We start from the raw sequence: 24,926 nt of genomic DNA, 5'->3' as shown, positions 1-24,926 counted from the left end.
AACTGGAGTTTCTGCATTCTAGTCTCAGTTCTCCACCAACTATGCAGCCTTGGGTAAGTTACATCCTCTCTCTGGGACCCAGCTACTCAACCACAAAAGAAGGTGGACCTAGGCTTTGGCTCTTGAGCTTGTTAAGACAGCAAGTAAATGGGCTTCATGGTGAATACCTTGATGAATATAATTTTATTCTGTACTAGAAACAATTTTACTGTCTGAAAATATAACCATGGACATTTATGAAATACTAAGTATTGCCACAAACAGATGACTTTATGAATAAAATCAAGCTGTTGAATTGAGCATGAATGATGAGTGGGTATTTCCTTTAGTATTAATTTGCTATTTGAACATTAAGTATGTCATGCTCAAGCCTAGCAGATGAAGAGAAGAAAACACCAAAGGTTAAAATATTTTTAAGGGAGATTCAGAAAACACAGGATTATGAAATTAAAAAAAAATTTTTAAATTCATAGTTTTTCTTGAAAGGAAGATAGAAAATTCTCCCAGATGCCACAAATGAAAGACAAGGAGTGGGAGACCCAGCAGCCCATGGGATATGCAAGCAAAGAGAAGCATAAGAGGCTGAGGTTTTAATTCCTTCCCAGGGGTAGAGGTAATGTTACAGACCTACAGTTTTAGAAGGCTGAGTGGATTTATTGCAAAAATCCAAGAGCTGGAAAAAGACTTTCCTATGGTGAATGAAATATTAGAAAACACAACCTGTTGGCCCAGGATTCAATGTAGAAGTATTAGTTATGGGTCTGACAACATACTCCTCCTACAATACGAACATCTATGTTTAAAACGCAACTTAAAAATTACCACTCTAGAATTCCATACCCAGCTAAACTACCATTTAAGAGCGAGAGTGACATAGATATCTTTTTGGACATACACAGACTAGGAGAGCTTAGTTTCCATGGGCCCTTGCAGAAAGAACTACTGAAGGATGTGATTCAACAAGAAACAAATTTAATCAGTAGTAAGGAGTGAAAATAATAGAGAGCAAAGAAATCAGTAAAATATGTTGGAAAATCCAAGTAATTATCTACTCTAAAATGTAATGAAGCAGTATTAAAAAGCGGTAGGTAACAATGATGGATGATGAGGAGGGGCACAGAATTTGGGAAGAAATCAGTACCCTATGGTATATTCTCGTGTAGGAGGAGGACAAAGCTAGTCAACAGACCCATTGGTGGACTCAGCACCCATATCTTCCATCCTTCTACTGTAGTCAGGGGAAGACTTTCCTCCCAGCCTGGAGCTCCTACATGTGCAGCTATCACAGCCTCCTTCAGCACTTCACAGGGTGGCCCTTCAGTTGCAGCCTTTCTGCCCAGATGATGCAGCCACAGTTCTGGTACTGACTCTTCACCATGCATTCTTTGAACTCTGCTGGAAATGACCAGCCCCCTGGGAGGACAGGATGAAAACTCACAATGATTGACAGTGTGCCACTGGGGATCCAGGCCTGAGGTTACCAAGTGCCTGGTACAATTTGGGCTTCAGTTACCACAACCACTCCTGCTTCTTGGGCCCTTTTTCCTCTGGAGCACCACTGTTCTACAGAATTTTCTGCAATGGTAAAATTTGCTGTCCAATATGGTAGCTACCAGTCACATGGGGCTACTGAGCATCCAAAATGTGGCTAGTGCAACTGACGAACTGCACTGTAAACTTCATTTAATTTCAATTACTGTAAATTTAAATAGATATGGCTTATGGTTATCACACTGGATAATGCAATTCTAGAGGATTGGCGATCCCTTAGGGGATCCTTTCCATTCCCAAATGATCCCATGAGAGATGGATCCGTCTTTGCAGGAAGCCCTGGAATAATCCTCTATCTCCCTCTTCCCTGGAGTGTGAGGGCAGGTGGGTGGTCCCAATACCCTGGAAATCCTTCTTGCTTGAATTACTGGCCCCAGAACCTCTACCTCCTCCAACTACAGCACTCACTGGTTCAACTAACAGATTTCAATCTGCCTTAAATGCTCTCTTCAACCAGTGCTCCTCAAACCTTCATATGAATGCAAACCACCAGATGTTAAAATACAGATTCTGATTCGGCAGGATTGCGATGGGGCCTGAGAGTCTGTGTTTCTAACAAGCTGCTAAAGAAGGCTGATGGTGCTGGTCTGCGGACCACACTTTGAGTAGTAAGGCCTTAGACTAACTGTCTCGAAATGTCAGTTAGCTCTGCCTATATGCACAATGACAGATAACATAATAAAAGCTTACATTAATATTTGTATCTTCTTTTGTCATATCTGTTTTCCATACGCTTTAAAAGTCCACCCTGTGAGAAGTGTGGGTTAAGTCAGTTCATGCCGTACAGCAATGCAAAACTGCTTAAAGTTTTTGTCAAGATGACAAAAATATAGGCATAGTCATCTCTTAAAGAAAACAACAGCTAACATTTAGTGAGCACGTACTATGTGGTGGCCATGAAATGAAGCACCTCAGGGGCATTATCTCATTTAATCTTCACAGTAACTCTTCTTTACCCATGAGGAAACCAAGGCACAGAGAGGCAAACTAATTTACCCATGGCTAAACAGTAAGTAAGGGGATAAGCCATGATTCAAATCCAGGCAGTTTGATGGCAACCATCACCCATACCACCTTTGTAGAAAGCTCAAAATAGGGATCCTCAGTTGTTGGGGGTAGGTGGACACTTTCTTAAGAAAATCATGCTTAATGCACAAATTTTATGTATGACTTTGCGGAGGGGGTCAAAGGTCCTCTCCTGATTCAGAACTCCTACCATAGAAACAGGAACTGTGTCTCACTATCTGTCCTTCCATCTCACTCCCACAGCACCCACAAAGGGTGTGTTCCAGTTTGCTAGAACTGCTGTTATACAAAATAACCAGAAATGAATTGACTTCTATAAAGGGGATTTATTAGGTTACAAATCTACAGTACTAAGACCATAAAAGTGTCCATACTAAGGCATCAGCAAGAGGATACCTTCACTGAAGAAAGGTCGATGGCATCTGGAACACCTCGGTCAGCTGGGAAGGCACGTGGCTGGCATCTGCTGATCCTTTGCTCCTGGGTTCTGGTTTCAAAATGGCTTTCTCCAAAATGTCTCTGGGCATCTGTCTGTCTTAGTTTCTCTATCTCTCAGCTCCTGTGCATCCTTGATTGTTCTCCCAGGATTTTTCTCTCTTTAAGCATTTGGAGAATCCTGTCTTAGCTTCTCTGGGGTAAACTCTGGGCTTCATCTCAGCTCAGCATCTCTAATCGTCTTTCTGTCTGCATTTCCAAGTGTCTGGGTCTGTGTTGGCCCATGAGCTCTCTTAAAGACTCCTGTAAACTAATCAAGATCCACCTTGAATGGGTGGGGTCACACCTCTGTGGAAATAATCTAATGAAAATGTCCCACCTACAGTTGGGTGGGTCACATCTCCATGGAAACAATCTAATCAAAAGATCCTACCCACATTAAATTTGCCCCCACAACACTGCATTAAAGAACATAGTCTTTCCTGGGGTATGTAACAGTTTCAAGCTGGCACAGGGTACTATCAAGAATGGATAGTTGGCACATATCTGTTGACTCATTTAAAAACCAAGGATCTAGAACAATGTCTGTCACACAGGAGGTAATCAATAGATATTGGCTGGATGAATAAACACAAGACTGGGATTTTGACAAAATGGCTGGTCTGGGAATCCCTGGAGAATCCGCTCTCATGCTAGAAGGGCACGGGTCATCTCTCTCGCAACCTCTCTCACATGAGGATTCAAAATCCTCAAGGGCAAAAACACCAGCTGATTCGTCCCTTGAACTCTCACTGCCTGGCCAGGCCTGGCACACAGTAGGTTCATCTTCAGTGCTTACTGACATCTCTTTGAAATGAGCTCCACTGTCACTCTTTTCTGCACTGTATCATGGGCTTCTGAAAGTAGCTAGACAAACTCACATAGAGGCACCAAATGGATTTACTTTAAATGGATCCTCTCCTGCCACAGCTGCCCCTAAACCTATAATGTCACAGCTGGTAGGCTTCTATTATATCCCCTCCCACATCGCAAAGCCTCCTCTATTCTTGACAGTCTTCTTCCTTGCTATACCCTAAAACCAAGATCATTTTTTGCTTTCTGTTTCTTTACTCTTTGACCTCCGAACTCATTGTATTTTTTTTGCTCCCTCTTTAAATCTGAAGAAACTTAAACATGTCTCATTCATCACAGCTATACAAAGACAGGGAGATGAGTAAAAGACATGGGTTCTGCTCTCTAGCAGCTTACGAGAGGGGAAACTGAGACTCAGAGAGGGCACGTCACCTGCCAGAGGTCACACAGTGGGTGCTTGAAAAGGCAGCATACAAATACAGCTGTTTGACCCTAAAACTTGAACTCTTTGCCTCTGAGCTTTGTTGTGCTTCTCTTGTCTGAAATTACAATAACTCTGTTCATGCCAATCAACCTCTTGCTCAGAAAAGTTCAATAGCTGACAACTGAATGAAGTCTAAACTTTTTGGCTGAGAACCCAAGGTTTCCAATGAAGGAGCCTCAGTCTACTTTCTTAGCCTTATTTCTATTGATCTCCTGTCACAAAAGTCTATCCTGAAGCCAAACAACTACCAACTATTTCCTGCATATATATTTTTTTCTTTAAACTTTTTAGTTTGAAATAATTCCAAACCTACAGGACACTTGCAAAAATAATACAAAACCATACAGAGAACTCCAACATACTCCACACCCCCAGATACTCAGATCTACCAATTTTAACATTTTGCCACATTTTCCCTATTATCCATCCATCCATCTGTCTGTCCATCTGTCCGTCCGCCTTCTGAACTTTTGTGAATAGATTGTATACATCATGCTCCTTGAACACATAAAATTCCTGTATATATTTCAGACTTTCCCACATCTTGTCTTTGCTTATCTCCAAACAGCCTTTCTTTTCCCCATCCTTCAAGGATCAAATCAAAAGCTACCTGTCTCATAAAGTCTTCTCTGGTACCTGAAACTAAATAATTTGGTTTTCCTCTGACCATTTGTAGTCCTTATTTAAACCACTATTATGGTGTGTACCTCATTCACTCACTCATTCATTCATTCATTCATTCAGCCAGCCAGTGTTGCCTGAGAGCCTAATATGTGCTAAAGTCTGCGCTGGGTGCTGGCAAGTCCGCAGTGGACAAGATAGATGAGTTCTTTGCTCATACAGAGCTGACAGTGAGCAAGTCAACAAATGAACACATGGGATTACTTCAGACAACAATCAGTTATATGCATAAAATAAAATGGGCTTTGTTAAAAGCCATGGTGTTTAGTGGGAGGTGCTTTAGCCGAGCTGGTCAGAGATGACTTGACTTTGGAGCCAAGACCTGCAGGGTGAGAGGGAGCCATGCATGGGAAAGCTGGGAAAACAGCGACCCAGACAGGGGGACAGAAGCCAGAGCCCTAAGGCAGGAATAAGCCTGAGAGGCCCAAGGAACAGGAGGGCCATGTGGGAGATGGGGACCAGGTCACAGAGGGCTCTTTGGCCTTGGCCATGGTGAACAATCTAGATTTTAATCCTAGTGCAAGGGGAAGCCACTGAGGGGTTTTAAGCAGGAAAGTGAGATGCTGGAGTATCTGGCATCAGACTAGCTCCTCCTGCCCTAAGCAACTATCAGAGCAGATAAAATATAGGACGCAACTGTTTTCAGGCAGAGGATAAGAAGCAGGGCAAGACTGCAATCCCCGAGAGAAGGGAAAATGGCCTGAGGTGAGCGCCATGGCTGCCCAGCCCTCTGCTGGAACAGCTGCCTGACCACACTGCAGAGAGCTGGAGTCATTCGCTGGAATTTGTAGGGAAGGGCATCAGAGAGAGGGGACTATGCATACAGGGGGTCCCAGAAGTCCATAGGGAGATCCCCCAAGAGGCAGTGGCTAAGGGCTGGGCTGTACACACACAGGCTGAGACCACCCAAGGCTTACCAGACAGCACTGCTACGGGATTGCAGCAGACACCCGCAGTCAGAAACTGCTGGGGGAAGAACAGGGCCGAGGGATGTCGAGACCCCTGCCCTGCCAGAGTGGAGATAGTTGATTAACACTAAGTTTCCACCCTTGGCATGCAGCTGAGACAGCAGAAACTTAGGAACCATGCCCTAAGGCAGGGTTTCTCTACTGTGCCACTATTAATATTTTGGTTCTGATAGTTCTTTGTTATGAGGGTCTTCCCTGTGTATTGCTGGATATTTGCAGCATCGCTGACCTCTACTTACTAGATGCCAGGAGCACCCATGCCCCAGTTGTGACAACCAAAAATGTGTCCATACATTGACAAATGTCCCCTGGGAGGGGGATGGAGGGTAAAAAATTACTCTTGGTTGAAAACCACTGCTCTGGGGTAACAACTTCTCTAGACATATCCTAATAAATTCTACAACAAAGCCCTGATAAGTTCTACAAGGGAGACAGAGTTTGGAAACTGGTTCCTATCAAGTTAGAAAAGTTTGGGAAACAGCTTGAAATTTGCAAAGATCTGCACTAAGAAAACATAAAACGAGCCAAGACAAGTTTAAGGTGATCAGTCAGTAATTCACCTTTAGAATGAAAATCAACACTCTTCACAGGAAGATAACAGAATACAGAGTCTACAACATATTACCAAGAATACCTAGAATCCAATCAAAAACCACAAGACATACAAAGAAACAGGAAAATATGATACATTTTCCAGAAAAAAGCAGTCAATAAGAACCAAAACTGAGATGGCCCAGATGTTAGATTTAGCAGTTAAGACTTTAAACTATTATAGATATATTCAAAGATTTAAAAGAAAATGTATTCAAAGACCAATGCCAGGAAGTTGCATGATCCAAGATCCATTTTTAAAAGCTCTATCAGTCTGCATTGTGAGAAAGAACAGTGGAGAGTGGGAGAAAGCAAGGAGGCCACCTGGAGGCTATTTTATTAATCCAAAGGAGGCTGGCTTGTGTCTCAGTTCTTTAGGCTGCACTTAAACTAGTATCTTCAACCCTGGTTGCTATGCTCAAAGTAGGGCACTGACAAATTACAGCAGATAAGTCAATGAACAAACAAATGAAGGAATGAGGGAATGTCTCAACATTGAGAACCATGTAAGTAGAGAATTGTCCCAAAGTGGAGATGAGAGGCATCCCTGTCACAGGAGGTGCCAATTGAGGCTGGCCAGGTTACTAGGTTATCCTGGCCAGGGGATTTCTGCACTGAGTCGGGTAAACCTCCCTGAGGCTGAGATTCTAGGATTCTTGCAAAGCCATCAAAGGACATAGGTCTGGGATGCTCAGAGCCTCCAGCAGAAGAGCCAGGATTGCCAGGTCAGGCCAAAAAAATCAGATACAACAGTTTCAGCACTGCCTCCTTTGCATGTCTGAGTCAGACTTACCTGAGTCAAGTGCAAGCTCTAGGTGAGTGCTTTAACCTCTCTGAGCCTCAACTCCCTCATCTGTAAAACCGAATTTAAGATACAGATTTTAAAAGTCTCATGAGAATGTAACGTACTTTTAAAGCACTTAGCCTCTGCATCTAGAACATCATAAATTCCAGTAACTGTGTTGATTGAGTGAGTCAGGTAAATTAAACGATGCATTTGTAAAGCACAGATCCTGGCATAGAGTCAGCCTTCCATAAATGATAATTAGCTTCATTACTATTATTGGTACTCAAACTGCTCTCCAGCCACCAAGGCTCCAGAGAAATAAGGTGCTGCTAACACAGACAAGAACTAAAAATCATAAAACTGCACCTTGTGCAAACCTGTGGCTGAGACAATTTAATGAGGCGCCCTAACCAATGCTCAGAATCTCAGGGGGAGCACAGGAATGCTGATGACAAAAGACAGGCAACTCTTAAGGAATTCCAAGGACCCAAGAAAAGAAAAAAGCGTTCACTACCTTCCTTGAAGTGCATATGATGTGAAATCCGTATTGAGTCTCTAACTCCCAAGGAACTGACCGACTGGCTGGAGGGAGCACATCTGTGCCAGGTGAATTCCAGCCCTGACACTGCTCCATTGCATCATCCCTGACTTCATTGTGTCTCTCTCCCAAGAGACCATCATCTCCTTGAAGGCAGGAGCCACATGTGATCTGGTAATGCAACCTCAGTGCCTGGTACTGAGTGGACAACAAACAAATGCTGGTGGGACAGAATCAAGTATACTGAAAGGGAACCTTGGGGGGATTTTCAGTCCCAGGTAGTGGTCCCCGAGCTAGTGAGGTCATTTTTGCAATAATTTCTAAAATATCCAATGTCTCTAGGTCAATGTCAACATTCGTTTGGGTTTGACAGTCCAGTAGCCAACAGACCCATTTTTCCCCAGTTCCCTGCCTGGAATCAGGGTATGCCGCCACCAGGTGGCAGCAAGCCCACAGCCACATCTGTGAGGTTCCTTAGGTAGGGTTTTCAACCAAGGATATATATATATATATATATATTTTAACCCGATTTGTTTTTCTATTGGGTGGGCAGTTGGAGACAATTTGCTGTTCTGAGCCGCTCTCATTGTTTGAGCATCCTTCTGCCCCCTAACCCCCAGGATTTGGGCACATAGCCTCAGGCTCGACTTCCCTCCAGAGAGGAGGCAGACTTGGGGCACTTGTTCACGCACTGGGAAAGTGAACCCCACGTTTTGGATCTGTGACAGGCCTTTCTGTTCTTGCCCTGAAAACACACACTCGAAACACAATGAAGAGTGAGAGTGGCAGGAATCTGGGGCAGGGAGAATGCGATTTCCTGCAAGAGGCCCGAAACTCTCCAAAGACTGAAAAGACAGAAAATAAAAATTTGAGGGGAAAAAAAAATGGAGTGGAAGCACTTCACACTTCAGAGAGAACAGAGGGCTGACAGGGAAGACAAATAGATGTTTAGAAAGTTATAACAGACCACGGAATGCAAATTGCGGGGGACAAAGAGGGCGAGCTGCTGTGTTGCTGAAAGTTCTTGATGAGAAACTTAATTTACTGTATCCACAACGGAGGCACTTGGTTCTGAGTTCAAAGCCTTCCCCAGGGGCTGTGGGGTTCAGGCTCCCCCTGCCCTGAGCCAGTGAAATGGAAGGGAACTGGAGACCACTGGTGTTCAGCCCCAGGCTGGACACCAGAAATGAATACAAGTGCTTCTGCATGCACATCCTCACAGCTGTACCGTGGAGAGTCTTTGTGACACCAGCTGACTCTGGTGGCAGAGAATGACTCAAATTTACTTCTCTGGACAGTAGATTCCATTACACCCAAAACCCCTCTCTCTGAAGACCATGTGTCCCCAGGGGCAACATATATCCCATCACCATAACACGAAATAACACAGGCTCTGCTTGAAACTGGGCTTCCATTTTTCATTCACTCACTCATTCATTCAAAAAAATAATTATTGAGTGTTTACTGTCTACCAGGGGCTGGAGGGAATGAAACAAAGTCTCTGCCCTCATGGACCTTACATGCTAGGGGATGGAAAATGAGCTATAAAATGAATAGAGTTTGAGACGTTAGTGCGACAGAGGGGGGAAAAAAACTAGGAAGATGGACCAGATGTGCTGGGGCAGGAGGGTATGCAATTTTAAATAAGGCAGTCCAAGAAGACCTTGCTGAGAATGTAACCGGAGGGTGCATGACACTTTAGGCTTTTTGAACAATTTTCATGGCTCTCTTTCTTGACCTGTAAGGAAGATATCAGACCCACTTTATAGACAGGAAAGTGAAATGCTCCAAGGCTCCAGGGAGAAAGTAGAAGTGACTTACTTGCTTTGCCTCCTCAGCTCCCAGGCTCCCTGAGGGCTGAGCTCTCTTCTAAGCCCTTCCTGGAGTTCTCTCCCCCACTGTCTGGGGAAAGAGGAGGAGGAGGCCACTGTGATGGTGCCGTGACCATCAAGCTCAAAGCTTCATCAGCGTTGGTGCCCAATCCCTTCCACACAAGCCCAGAAGGGGCCAGGAAGTTCCTGACCCCTCAGAGGAAATTTTCCCTAATAAAAGACCCTGGAGCTGGGGCACAGAGTTTCCACCAGGCAGGTGCCCAGAGTGGTCCTTTAGAAATGTAAATTGTGCAGAAGATGAGCATGTCCCCTTGAACCTGAGGGACAGGAGCCCAGGTCCTTTTGGATTAGGTGGGAGGCACCCTGGGGATGCCCCAAGAGTGGGTCATTTCCTTTCCTCCCCCTGCTGACTGTACAGGCACCCCCAACTCCAGCTCCAGGCCCAGACTTAACGGAACCCAAACCCGTTTGCAGAGATGATGATAATGTGCAATCCCACAGTTATTACTGGGGTACTAGGACAGGGCTCACCCTACAGGCTGTAAGAGAGACCAGGCAACTTTGGGATTCTGTCTGATACCTGAAGCATCAGCTATTGGCCCTCCCCGGACTCCCCCATCCAAGCAAGTCACCTGGGAGACAAGCGAGGGAAAGTGAGGGTATTGATGCCATCACTTTAAATCCATTCTAATTTAAAAAAGCACAAGTCTTTCGCACAAGAACCCCTGATCTCACCCATCCCATTTCCTTTTTTTTTTTTTTTTTGTAGGCAGGGAGCCTAGGTGAAGAGAGGTGAGACCCTGCTCTTTTCCACTGGACTGTGGGCTCCTTGGGGACAACTAAAGTCTTATTCATTCTACAAGCTGAGTGCCTGGCCCATGCAGGCATGCAATAAATATTAGCGGAATAAATTGATGAACAGCTTTGTTAGGCTCTGGCAATAGATGAGTGGACATAGGACTGTCACGAACCCTTGCCCTCATGGAGTCAACAGACTAGTGGGACTCCCAATCAAGTGCTCATTTCACCATTCTGCTGACCTCAGTCTACCTTAGGCTACTCTCCCCCCCTCACACACACACTCCCTCCCCACAAGGGACCGGAGGAACATCCCTGGTGATGAGGAGAGCTCAGAGGCTGAAGATTTGAATGTTTCCTGGAGCTCCCCTTCAGTGCAATCCTCCAACATCCCTTGGAGTACCTCCCTGCTCTGTAACAGCTCTCCTGCTCATCTCTCCATCCAAGAGAGAGACTTCAGTAGCTGCAGAATCAACCCTTTAATTCCTCATGTAAGCAGGAGGCCCAAACACTGCAGCTTCCAGATTATCCCAGAGATACAAGGGTGTCCACACTCCCAAACCAATCGAACAACCAGGATTTGATAGGTGGGCTCTCAGGCCCAATGTTCTAGTTTGCTAATGCTGCTGGAATGCAAAACACCAGAAATGGATTGGCTTTTATAAAAGGGGTTTATTTGCTTACACAATTATAGTCTTAAGGCCATAAGTGTTCAAGGTAAGTCATCAACAATCGAGTAGCATCACTGGAGGATGGCCAATGGTGTCCGGAAAACCTCTGTTAGCTGGAAAGGCACGTGGCAGGCATCTGCTCCAAAGTTCTGGTTTCAAAATGGCTTTCTCCCAGGATGTTACTCTCTAGGCTGCAGTTCCTCAAAAATGTCACTCTTAGTTGCTCTTGGGGTGTTTTTCCTCCCTTAGCTTCTCTGGAGCAAAAGTCTGCCTTCAACAGCTGTCTTCAAACTGTCTCTCATCTGCAGCTCCTCTCTCAGCTCCTGTGCATTCTTCAAAGTGTCCCTCTTGGCTGTAGCAAGCTCACTCCTTCTGTCTGAGCTTATATAGGGTTCCAGTAAACTAATCAAGGCCCACGCTGAATGGGCGGGGCCACACCTCCATGGAAATCATGCAATGAAAGATCTCGCCCACAGTTGAGTGATCACATCTCCACGGAAACATAAAATCAAAAGCCTCCAATCCAATCAACACTAATACGTTTCCTGCCCACACAAGACTGCGTCAAAGATAATGGCATTTTGGGGGACATAATACATTCAAACCAGCACACCCAGTGACATTTTCTTGGACCTTTTCTTGGTGGTGTTAGTTGAAGGGCAAATAGGAAACTGTTAGGATCCTTATTCAGCAAAATAGCTTGACTTGCTAAAAGGAAACGTCCACCGAGGGAGATGGAATCACTTCCCCCAACAAAAGACAGGTTCTTCATCTTCCTCTGCCATCTTGTGCATATGAACCGACGTGTATGTAGGACCTTTTGAAAACGTTATTATAAGGTGTGGCCACATTGAATCAGGGTGGGTCTTACTCCATATGACTGGTGGCCTTATGAAGAGAGGAAATTCAGATGCAGCCGGTCAGCAGAAACCAGAAGCCATTGGGAGAAGCCGGAAGTCAGCAGAAGCCAGAAGAGCAGACAGGAGAGAGGGGTTGTCACCATGGGATGGGAGGCAGCAATGCCGGCCAATGAACCTCCAGGACTGCAGCGAGCCAGCAAGAGGCATGGCCTTGCTGACACCTTAATTTCGGACTTCCAGTCTCTAAAACTGTGAGCCAATAAATTCTTGTTGTTTAAGCCAACCCACAGAATGGTACTTGTCATAGCAGCCTGGTTAAATAAGACAACCACCAAGAGAAATAATACTGAACCTTTTAGTGACTGCTGATGAAAGATTTGCAGCAGGCAAAGCCAGCCTCAGTTGTCTCTAGCGGAGAGCACATGGCTACAATATAATGTCCTAACACTATCAGAGGAGGTCTGTCTGGCCCCAGGCAACACTGCATCCCAAACTTTAGCCATCCATCTTCCACCTGCCTGACTTTTGCCATGTCCATATTTGTTTTAATATTTACTTAGTATTTGTCTTTAAATTCACCTTACTTTTTAGCATATATAAATATGTGTAATTTGCCTCATTCTAGCAATAATAATCATGAAATCACATGTTTGATGTAGTTGATGTCCTGGAGATTTTTTTTCCTGCTGCACCTTAAATTACAGCAGTTCTTGTTACCAGTGGCAACTATGTTCTATAAAGTTCTGTGAACACTGAATTAGCAAATATGGACCCACGGCTCTTTGGAGAAATACTGGGTTAAGTTTCTGCAAGCCTCTGACCATAATATTTTCATCAATTCATCAATACTTGACCTCATTTTATGTGTGTTTCTGTTTAAAAACATCTTATTTAATATATATGGTTGATTCGTTAACACCGAGCTTGCCCCCAACAGCGTGATAATGCATGCCTGAACAAAGTTTATCCAACACAGAAGGTCACAGCCTTCTGGTGCTTAGGAACACTAGCCAGTGTCTCAACACTATGTTCGGGGGCATCTCAAAACAGTGAAATCACCAACATAAAGCCCAAAAATGCAAAAAAGGTGGCACTAAATATACTGCACAATAAGGACACTGCTTATTTACAGTACAAGAGTTGAAACAAGAAGGCAGAGCGTCACCTTGTTTGACCTCAGCTGGGAACGTGGGCATCAGACACTCAACGTTTTGCCACCCTGTGCCATGTCCGTGAATGACCACAAACACGTTGTATTGATTCAGGAGTTTACAGACAAATTTAGCAAGTAGGCAAATTTGCAAATATGAAATCCGTGAATAATGAGGATCAATTGTACATGGCTATAAAAGAAAAAAACAAACAAACAAAAAAACGTTCCTCTGTCTGCTAGGTCAGTGTTCTTGACCTTTACAACCAACTGGTGGGGCAGGCAGGTGTGACTTGAGATCCTCATTCTATGAAAGAGGGCCCAGCCCCAGTGAAACTAAAAGGGGTCTTGATCAAAGCCACACAGCCCACCGCAGTAGGCCAGCAATCTTCTTGCTTCTTCATGGACTGGGGTATTGAGAAGTAGGAACAGTTGAAACTGGGCAGTACGTATCTGCTGTTTCCTTCTTAAGACCTTACCTACCTTCCTTAAAGAATTCTTCCTCCCAGAACCCTGGAATCCTGGGGTCTTAGTCCTAATTAGGCTGCTAAGCTGCTGTGTGGCCACAGAAAAGGAGCTCAACCTCTCTGACCTGGGTCTCTCCATCTGTTAAACTGACATTCTAGTTGGGGCACTGTGATTCTACTGACCCTCTCCCAGGCTGCCTTCCCTCTGCACATCTGAGACAAAACTTTGCACCAGCCTCCAAAGCTTTGAGGAGCTGGTCAAGACCCTTATGCACCCTCAACATGGGTATATATTCAGCTGCCAGCTTTCTCAGGCCCCTGAGCAGATTGGGAGCAGATTGGAACTCCACATCCCTTTCCAGCAACACACCCCAGCTCCCCCAAACACCAGTTGACCTGAAATTCTGGTTCCTTTTCCCTCTTAGGGTCACTAAAATCTTGCCTATACCTCTTTCAGCCATCAGCAACATCTTCTCCCTATCTCTGCCCCAGCCAACCAGCTTTCACAATTACTTCTGGAGGGACACACACACACACACATACATTCACACATTTCTTGGCCATCGCTGATAGGGAATAAAAAAATGTTACAACTCACAGATCTTGTGATCTGAAGGTTTCTAGCCTTTTTGTTAAAGCAACGGAAACTTTTCTTCAAAAATCAAAATAGCTCTGCTGCTTATATTCATTCAACAAACATTTGTGGAGCTATGTACCCGACACTGAGATAACTGGGGCCTGGGGATACAACAGTGGGCATGGCAGACCTTGCTCCAAGCTGCCTTCTCAGCCAGGCCCTCCCTGACCACTCAGCTGAAAATCACAGTTCTCTGCCTCCAGCACTTCCTCTCCACTGTCATACTTTGTCTCCATGCTACTTGTCACCCTCTAATGGATTATACATTTTACTTTCTAATGTTGTTTACTGCCTTCTTCCCTCACCTAGAATATAAACTCCATGGAGCAGGGATAACTGTTTTGTTCACTGCTAAATCTCTAATACCTATAATAATCTCTGATACAGCACAGACACTCAAATATTTGCTGAACAAAGGAATGGACAATGAGCAAATAAATCATTCACATAATTATATGCATATTTCATTGCAAGCACAAGAAGTGCTTTGGAAAATAAATGCAGAGTGCTGGGGGCTGCATGGTCGGCAGTTGGGAAGGACTTGCCTGAGGAAGGGATGTTTAAACTGAGTCCTAAAAGATGAGTGGGGGTTACGCAAGGTGGGGAAAGAGTCTATTGAAGAAAGACGGAGAGTTCCCAATATGTGCAAAGGCCCTGAGGCAGGAAGGGCATGCATATTTGAGGCTCAGAAAGGAGGCTGATAGTTGGAATAAACTGAAAGAGGGGGAGAGTGACAAAGAGGATACAGCAAGGCCACGGGGACGCCAGAAGGGATCTCAACAAAGAGGTGCCCATCAGATTTAAACTTCAGAAAGATCACTCTGTTGCTGGATGGGGAGTGGTCTGAAAGGGTCAAGAGGCATTTTTTGAAGACCCACTAGGAGGCTACTCTAGCTGCCCAGGTGAAAGATGGTGGTGACCTGGCCTGGGCTGGTGGCAGCAGAGGTGGAGAGAAACAGGTGGGGCTGCAGAGCCCAGCCCATCAGCTTTCCCCTTCTAACATTCCAGGGTGTTTCTTTTCTATAAAGGGCCAAAGAGTAAATAGTAAATATTTTAGGTTTTAGGTTTTGCAGGTGTGCAGGAAAGAGCTATCCTAGCAGGTCTGATGCTGTTCTTTAGTAGAGCCTTCTTGAAGGATTGGCCCTTGTTTCAGTTTGCTAAAATTGCCGTTATGCAAAATACCAGAAATGGATTGGCTTCTATTAAGGGGATTTATTAGGTTACAAATTTACAGTTCTGAGGCCATAAAAGTGTCCAAACTAAGGCATCAACAAGAGGATACCTTCACTGAAGAAAGGCTGATGGCGTCTGGAACACCTCTGTCAGCTGGGAAGGCATGTGGCTGGCATCTGCTGGTCCTCTGCTCCCGGGTTCTGGTTTCAAAATGGCTTTCTCCAAAATGTCTCCGGGCTTCTGTCTCTCTTAGCTTCTCTCTCTCAGCTCCTGTGTATCCTTGCTTGTTCTCTCAGGATGTTTCTCTCTAAGCATCTGGGGGTCCCCTCTTAGCTTCTCCAGGGCAAACTCTGGGCTTCATCTCTTAGCTTAGCATCTCCAAACATCTTTCTGTCTGTATTTCCAAGTGTCTGGTTCTGTGTTGGCTCTGCGTGTTCTCTCTCGCTCCCTGATCTCTCTTAAGGACTCCAGTGGACTAATTAAGATCTACTCGGAATGGGCGGGGCCACACCTTCATGGAAATAATCTAACCAAAAGGTCTCACCCACAGTTGGGTGGGTCACATCTCTATGGAAACAACACAATCAAAATATCCCACCCATAATAAGTCTGCCCCTACAAGATTGCATTAAAGAACATGGCTTTTGTGGGAGACATACCAGATTCAAACCAGAACAGCCCTTGATTGGCACCTGGGGTCTCAGCTTTTAAATGTTCCCTATGGTTCTAAGTGATGAGGTTGTGTTTCAGGCCTGGGGCACTGCATTCTGCTGTACCAGCCTGTCTGGACTCTTTGTACGAGCAATGCGATCTATGGCGAATACCTGCTTTCCTTTGGAGAGTCTGGATTTGAAGACCGTGATTGATCACGCAGGCAGAGAGCACATGTAAGCAGCCCCCAATTAAAACCTTGGACTCCAGCAGGCTTCTCTGGACAGAAACTTGCTGCATTTTGCTGCTGGAGGAAGGGGCATGTTGTGTGTGACCCCTTCCAGCAGGAGGGAATGAGTGAGCACAGGAAGCCTGTGCACAGAATCTCTGAGACCTGCCCATTGTGTCTTTTTCCCTTGCTGATCACTGAAATAAACCATTTCTGATGGTATAACTGCTTCTGAATTCTGTGAGTTCCTCTAAGGAGTCACCCACTGTGTGGATGGTCTTGGGATCCCCAACACAGCGGGTCATACAATTTCTATCTCAATTCCTGTACTCTGTCCTTGTAGTGTTAAAGCAGGTATAGACAATGTACACCAAGAAAGCAGGGCTGTGCTCCAATTAAACTTTATTTACAAAAATAGGCAGGAGGCTGGATTTGGCCTGCAGGCCATGGTTGCCAACCAATGCCCATGGAAAACCCAAGGCTCTCCATATCCACTTTGAAAACCACTGAATGAATTCAACCCTTTAATTTCATCAGTGGACCAGAAGGGGAAAGAGGCAGGTCACTCAGGATCAGTGGCAGAACCCACCTCCTGACTCCCAGCCCAATGTACTTTCCCCTCTTCCAAGGATCTGCTCTGTAGAACAGCCTTGCAGACAAGAACTGGCCTGGTAGCCAACGCCTAAATGAAAAGAGATTGTTAGAAACTGGGATGATTAGGGCAGAAAATCTGAATGGGGAACTGCCTGGGCCTCGCCTTTGTGCTAGCTGTGTGTGTGTAGTGCATGCATGCACCTGCATATTCCCAAATCTTTCTGATCGTATTCACCTCTGAAATGTCTTAAGAATACAGATGTCCAGGTGCCATCTCAGACCCACTGAAAATGAATCTCGAGGGGTGGAGGCTGGAATCTGCATTTTTAATAAGCTCCAAGGGATTCTGATGACCAGCCAGGTTTGCTAACCTCTGGGTAATGCCTGGGACTTCCTAACCTCAGAAAGGAAACCTGTCCTCGAGCAAGGCAGAATTTGTGGACCTAACAAAAATGCACAGACCAGTGACTTTGGAAATATGTTTTCCAAAATTGCTTCTTCGACTGAGCCTTTGCCATCAGAGCTTGGAGTTGGCAAGATCAGTGGTCAGAAGCTAATTTCCTGCTTCCCAGGGATTCTGCCTATAATTCAGGATGTGTCTGTCAGGTGTGTGGCAGTGCCCTGAGCCCTAGAGTCAAACAGACCGGCCCACAAGACACGGCAAACTGAGACAAGAACCAGCACATGTTGCCACTCCACTGGCTGCTTTAATTAACCAGCTGCGTTAACTGGTGCTCCAAAAACCGTTCCACCAAAGTTCCCCTAATTGGGGTGGGTGGGGAGGGCTGGATGCTACAGAGAGCAGACGTGAAATTTCTTACAAGCCTCATGTTTTATTTGAATACTTTAATGCAGATTTCTTATTTGCTGCAATGATTTATCCACATCTGTTTTCAAAGAAAAATGTGTGCCCCACCCCCCTACTCAAATGTCTTTGAGTAAGATACTTTGCATATTGGGCTTACCTGGGAGCCTTTAAAAAATATGGGTGCTGGGGGTCCACCTTCAGAGAACTAATTTTAATTGATCTGTGTTGTGGTCTGGGCATTGAGATTTTTTAGAAGCTCCCTGGAGCTTCTAATGAGTAACCAATGTTGAGAGCCACTGTACTAGTAAGATATCCCATTTTCATTCTCTGGTTTAATGCAAACCCCAGATGTATCACTGCATACTCACTTAGAGAAGCATAAGCATAACAATTATGACTCCCTACTCAGAACATCCAACGCCTTACCAAAGATATCAAACAGGATAGCCGGTTCTCTCCAATTATTTTCTTTCCATGAGCTACCCTCACAAAGGAAACTAAACGCCAGCAAAGACCCAGTTTCTCTCCCCAAGTTGCAGCATTGCAGCCATCTGTGAACTGGATGGGGAAAAAATATATGTGCTTTGATTTTTCACTAACCTCTACCCGAAATTCAGCATTTCCTTCAATTATGTGGTTTGTAGGCAACAGGCCACAGTGCTGTTAGCAGGAGAAATCCCAGATATTTTCACATCACAACACAGATATCTTGAAATATCATTTACTCTCATCACTGCATTGAAATCATGGCAGCTGCTGGATTTTGCTACTGCAGCTTGTTATTCAACGTACGAATAACGAAGCACATTTATAACCATGTCGTATTTCAGTATGTTTGATTTCCTGTATATTTTATTTTATGCATTTAAAAATACTGTTCTGAGAAGGGGTGCATGGGCTTCTGACTGCCCAGGCTGTGACCTACGGCACGGACCCTGCAGGTTTCCAGGTGGCAGCAGGTGACTTTGTGCATCCGGTGAGCACCTCTTACCTGTGGGTCGGAGAGGCGGGACAGATCAGGGTACAGGTAGAACTTGATGCCTTCGGAGGCTCCTGGCAACGTCACCCCACGGATCAGGAGGATAAGAAGCATGATGTATGGAAATGTCGCCGTGACGTATACAACCTGCCCAGGAGAGGAGAGGAAAGAATCAAGCAGGGGGGACAGCCCTGGGCCCTGGGCGGGCTGGCCACTCTCACCTGGCAGCAGGTGGAAGAAGGGCTCCTCAGGGCTGCTCAGCACTGAGCCTGGACACCGCCCCTTCTCCCGCCTCATCTCTATCCACTTTTCACTCAAAGGCTGGCTCTTTCAGCAAGTATTTAGGGGCAGCCAATTACACGTTCCAAGCCCAAGGCTGGAGATCAGTGCTTCTCAAATGTTTCTACTACAACCCACAGAAAGAAAGACTTATTTTATCACAACCCAGTACACACAGAGCTAAAATGAAGTTTTGCAACATTGTACTTAACTCTTACATGCGTGATGCACTCTCAGGTTTGCTATCATATTCTACTTCAGGTTTTTTAAAAAGCTGGTCATGAACCATGAAATTAATTTTATAATTCACCAATGGGTCAAGACCCACATTATTTTTTAATTAGAGCAATCATAGGCTTACAGAAAAATAATGCAGAATGTACAGTGTTCCTGTATACCCACTCACACACACACAGTTACCCCCATTAACGTTTTCCAATAATGTGGTACCTTTGTTACAACTGATGAAGCAATATTATTATAATTGTACTATTAACTATAATCCATAGCTTATGTTATGGGTCATTCTTTTTATTGACAGTTCTATGTTGTTTCTTTTTTTAATTTGATAACTCAACAATGGGCCAAGACCCACATTTTAAAAACACATTGCTTTTAATGAAAATCAAGTTTTCATAGTCAAAGATTGATAGGCTAGCATAGGAGAGTATCAAATTGCATAGCATAAGATAGCATAGCATAACAGCATAAGAAAGTATAGCATTGGATAGGACAGCATAAGGAGAGCACAGCATAGCATAGCATAGGATAGCATAGCATAACATAAGATAGCATAGCACAGCACAAGATAGTACAGCATAGCATAGCATAGCATAGCATAGCATAGCATAGCATATATAGCATAGCATAGCACAGAATAGGATAGCATAAACATAGCATAGGATAGTAGAGCATGGCATAGCACAGGATAGGATAGCATAGCATAGGGTAGGATAGCATAGCATAAGATAGCATAGCACAGCACAAGACAGTACAGCATGGGATAGTATAGCATAGCATAGCATAGCATAAGACAGCATAGCACAGCATAAGATAGTACAGCATAGCATAGCATAGCATAGCATATATAGCATAGCATAGCACAGGATAGGATAGCATAAACATAGCATAGGATAGTATAGCATGGCATAGCATAGGATAGGATAGCATGATAAGATAGCATAGCATAAGATAGCATAGCACAGCATAACACAACATCACACCGCACAGGATAGCGAAGAATTAAAGAAGGAAAGGAAAGGAACAGAAGGGAAGGGAAACTGTTAATGGCATGAAAGACTTGGGTTTGTCTAGAGTCATTTTGGGTTGTCCTGCTTGGAGGCAAGTGATTGGACACAGTGAATCTGAGAGAGCCTTTTTAGCCCACAGATTCTGAAAGAGAACCAAGACATTGAAAACAAAAACCTTCCCTGAGCTTCGTTGCACCAAAACTGTTCAGAAGGAAAGGCAGTGGCTTCCCAGCCTGTTGGAGCTCCTGCTGTGAGTGCTACGGGCAGGTGCTGCACTCCACCCCCCACCTGCAGGATTGAGTGTCCCCTCCATTTCTGATTTATTTCTCTTTTGTCACAGCTGTTTCTCCCATCATTTGGTCCTCTCTGCTCTGTGGGGTTTGCTGTTCCATTTGTTTAGACTAGCAACTTGTCAACATTTGGGGGCCGTGGACCCTTTGAAGAATCTGATGACAGCTATGGACCCTTTCCCTCCCCCTCACCCCCAAGTATACATAGACACAGTTTTGGGTACAAGATTTGAGGGCTCAGGGGCTCAAGTTCCCCAGATAAAGAACCTATGCTCATATCTACTACCTTAATTCCTCTAGCGCTAGCAGCCCTCAGACTCTTTCCAACCCAGGGCCTCTTTCACCAGTGGTTACGTCCTTCCCTCACTCCATCTGTTCATTCATTGATTCATTTGCACACGTGTCCACCTACTCACACACTCACTATATCAAACACCAAAAAAATGCTCCTATGTGCAAGTGCTGAGCTAGGCTCTGGGAGTATACAAATAAGAATGAATCACAGATGGGAATTTCTGCTTCAAGAGGCTTCCTGGGTGGTAGAAGAGGGAGTGAAAAGGGGGCAGCTCATCTACAGGGTGAGTCAGGGAAGGCTTCCCCAAGGAAGTAACTCAGGTGTTTCTCCCTTAAATGATGAGTAGGCATTCAGGGCATGGAAAATGGAGACAGAAAGAAGAAAACAAACAATATTCCTACTATATGCCAAGCAGATTACACATTATAATAATAATGGCTATACTTATTCAGCACATCTACATAAAACAGCCATTCTTTGAATAGGTATGATCATGCTCTTTTTCCAAATGAGAAGTTTGAGAGTCAGAGAGAGAAAGTAACTTGCCCAGGATCACCCAGCTAAAGAACAGCAGACACAGTATTCACAACCAGGTCTGCCTGGCTTCAACAAGGTCAGGTTGTGTATTTAACCCTCAAGATGGCAATGCAAACAGAGAGCTATTTCCCTCTGTTTAGAGATGAGACTCTCAGAGAAAAATCTTTCAGTTAGTAAATGATATCAGGGATTTAAACCTAGGGACACAAGAGCACTCCAATTCTAAAATATTGGAAGTAAAAACCAGATGAGGATGGTGATCAGGAGTCCTGCAAACACAACCTAAAGTCTGGATTATTTTATCCAGACACTGTTTCCAATTACTATGACAACCAGCATCCTCCTCTCACTCACTGCCCTGCCCCCACCAATTCCCACATCCCTGTTTCCAAATCAACCATTGGTTTTCAATCAACACTTCATGTAATCACTGCATTCTCTCACTGCCATATATAATGTAATCCAGAAAAGGTGAACACAAGTCAAACATGTAATAATCAAACAAGAGCCCAGCAATAGATAAAGGTTGATGGTCCCTGCCCAGAGAGCTAAAAAAGTTGTAAAATCTCCAATTTCACTTAGCTTTGTAGGCATAATCTATGATAGATCTTCAGCATTTCATAGAAGTTCTTGTTTTTTTTTTTCCCTCAAAATGAACCCATGGCCAACAAGCTCGGGGCTATTAAAACTCAGGTTGAGGCTAAAAACCTTTGCTTTCATTTAATGGTTTCTACTTTTGTCTCAGTTGTACAGCAGAAGATTAATTATACAGAATGCCCAGGACTTGATCTATCCCAGATGAAGCTAACATAGTCTAGCTATCTTAAAGCCCCCAAAGTTCACAAAATTTAAGGAAAAGGACACTGCCATGTAAAACATAACCAAATATCATAGCAATTTGTCCTTCACTGTGAGTCCAGGTTGATGCCCCTGAACTTGCTAGTTATCTTCTGCCCAGTCTGCATCGAGTAGACTGGGCCACTCATAACCCTGGTCAAATGCTCCATCACCATGCCTCAGGCACTTTATACAGCAGGCTGTGCTTCATTTACTATAGTGGCATGATTTAGTAAATGACTGATAATTATTTCCAAGCAATTCCATTGCTTAGACTTCTGGATCAATGTTCTACTTCTGTGTTACATTTAAGAGAACTATGCACCCTCCACCAGTATCCACACCTTCATTTTTACATCCTTTTATAAAACCACGAGGGTAATAAAATATTCAAATGAATTCCCCAAAGACCACAGTGCAGACAACCAGTTAGGCTGCCAAAAAAGAAACCACTGGCTGGCAGGCATTAGCTAGAAAAATTCATTTGTAAGCTGAGGTTTGAGAGCCTCCAGTCAGGGTACAAAAGGTGGCTTAGGGGCATCATTATGTAATGCACAAAAGCAGAGAGTGGTATGAAAGTTGGAAATGCAAAGGCTAAGAACAGCCTGCACATGTCGCTTGTCCCAGCTCTCCTAAAAGCCCCTTCTAATCTGTGTACACCCTCAGCCATGCCAGACACTTGAACATCATTTTCCATTTATACTGAGACTAGTTGGTAAACTGTCAAAACTGCAAAGACCCAGAGAGATCTGGTCATCAAGACATGGCTCTTATATGACAGGCATGCTGCCAGTTATCCCACTGGTGCTCATGCCAGACATCATTAATTGATTGCAGCACTCTTCACAGCTGAGACTGGATGCAGCCTTGAAACCCTTCAATCAGCCCTCCAGGCAGCCCTCAGGATTAGTTGGAACAAAATCTACCTATTTGCCAACCTTGATCTATTCCATCTTTTATTTATGCATTCTCACAGTTGCCTGCAGGTCCATACCCAAGCACCCTCGAGGAATGGATTGCTGAATGTGTGCATGCAAAAATAAGACCCCTGAGGCCACTGCATCCACAAAAGCAGGGTCAAGCAGGAAAAGGAAGCCATAGAGACAGGCTAGAAAAGTGCTCTCAGAGTCTCTGAGAAGGGTCTTAGCCTTCCCCTGGCTGTGGAAGTGGGGCTTAAGCTGGATCTGCAAGGAAGAATAGGATGGAAGAGGCTGAGTCAAGAAGGGAAGACAGGTAACTAGACAAGGATGTGGAGATGGGCACAGAATATTGTCATCCAGGTGCCCAAGCGAAAGGAAGCCTCACCTCTTTCCCCCCACATTCAATCAGGGACCAAGTCCTGCCAACATGATCTCCAACTATATTCTCAAATTACTTCCCCTTCTCATCCCCACTGCTATGGCCCTTTGCCACCTCTCTTCTCAGCCACTGTGAAAGCCCCTCCCTGTCCACAGTGTGGCATGAGTATCATACACTGTAGTGTAAGTTCCAAAAATACTAATCTGGCATGTCCCTTCCCTGCTCTTTGAGTCTAACCTCCCTAGCGCCACTTTTAAGGTTGTGGGGTTCAGTGAAATGGGCTGGGCACTGGAGTCAGACAGCCCTGGGTTCAAACCCAGCTATGCCTGCCTGGCTGTGGGACTTTGCCCATCTCCATCCCTTCTCTCAACCACTCTGCTCTCCCACCATACCAGGTGCCTTGCTGTAGTGGAACATGCCAGCTCCTTTACTCTTTTCTCATGCTTCCATACATCCATAATATCCATCTCCAGTTCCTCAGCCACCTAAGGGAAACTGACCCCCTTGAAGCCCAGCTTATGAGTCAATCTTCATGGAGCCCTCCCCAGGGCTGTCCCTTCCTTGGCACCCTATTGCATCAGCAATGGTCCTGTGTATGCCTGACACCCCACAAAGAACACAGCCCTCCCAGCTGAGGCATCATTGAACTACCCGTTTCACAAGTCACAAAACTGAGGCTCAGAGTGGCCGATGTGAAGTCTATCAGTGTCACTACAGGAGTCACCCTCCTGAAACTATACCACATTGTCTGTCCAACAGTTGAGAGGATGCGTTGCCAGGTTCTTCATCACCCCAGCCATTCCAGCATCCTCCCAGCACGGACAGCTGTTCTCCATCAGCTGTTTTATTGCCTCATAAGTTCAAGATTTCTTAAATACTACTTCTACAAGGGAAGGGACTTTTGTCTTTTCTTTTCCCTGCTGAGTCCACAGTGCCCAGAGCAGTGCTGAGTATGGGAGAAACGCTTGAGAAATATTTGTGAGAGGGATAAACCAACAAGTAGGCTGAGATCTGGAACTCTGGGGTGCTTCATCCATGTGAAATGCTGGATCTGGGTAAACTGGGATTCAGAAATTGAATTGAATTTTAAGACGTGTGTTTAATGAATAGGGAAATTTCAAGGGATTTGGTTTTAGAACAGAGGGCAAGGAATTGCCGGTGGAAACTACTTCCTGGCAAAGTTCAGTGTCCATTTCAAGACGTCCAAGGCCCTTGGATTTCTCTGGAAGAGCCAAGAGGCCGCCGCAGGGCTCAAGCATTATGCTAAATTATGCAGTGTTTGGTGACCGGCACAATAGGGTCTCTGACAAGGTACCGTGAAGCCTGGCTGCTCCTGCCAGGGAGGCTCAGACCCTGAGGGGTGGGGGTAGGGGAAGG

At 44.8% G+C, this 24,926-nt stretch overlaps 1 protein-coding gene across 1 annotated transcript in view; it reads right to left on the bottom strand.

Annotated features, from left to right (window-relative positions):
- The window catches only part of SLC6A11 (solute carrier family 6 member 11), a 136,580-nt gene that overhangs the window by 53,886 nt on the left and 57,768 nt on the right, over positions 1–24,926 (bottom strand). Inside the window, exon 6 of the mRNA XM_037801967.1 lies at positions 18,775–18,909. Within this exon, the coding sequence (XP_037657895.1) occupies positions 18,775–18,909 (135 nt within the window). The remainder of the gene's footprint in view (positions 1–18,774; positions 18,910–24,926) is intronic.

This window comes from Choloepus didactylus, chromosome 1, assembly GCF_015220235.1.
Source record: "Choloepus didactylus isolate mChoDid1 chromosome 1, mChoDid1.pri, whole genome shotgun sequence".
Classification (NCBI taxonomy): domain Eukaryota; kingdom Metazoa; phylum Chordata; class Mammalia; order Pilosa; family Megalonychidae; genus Choloepus; species Choloepus didactylus.
Note: the sequence above shows the minus strand (reverse complement) of the source record. Positions and strands in the feature narration are given on the sequence as shown.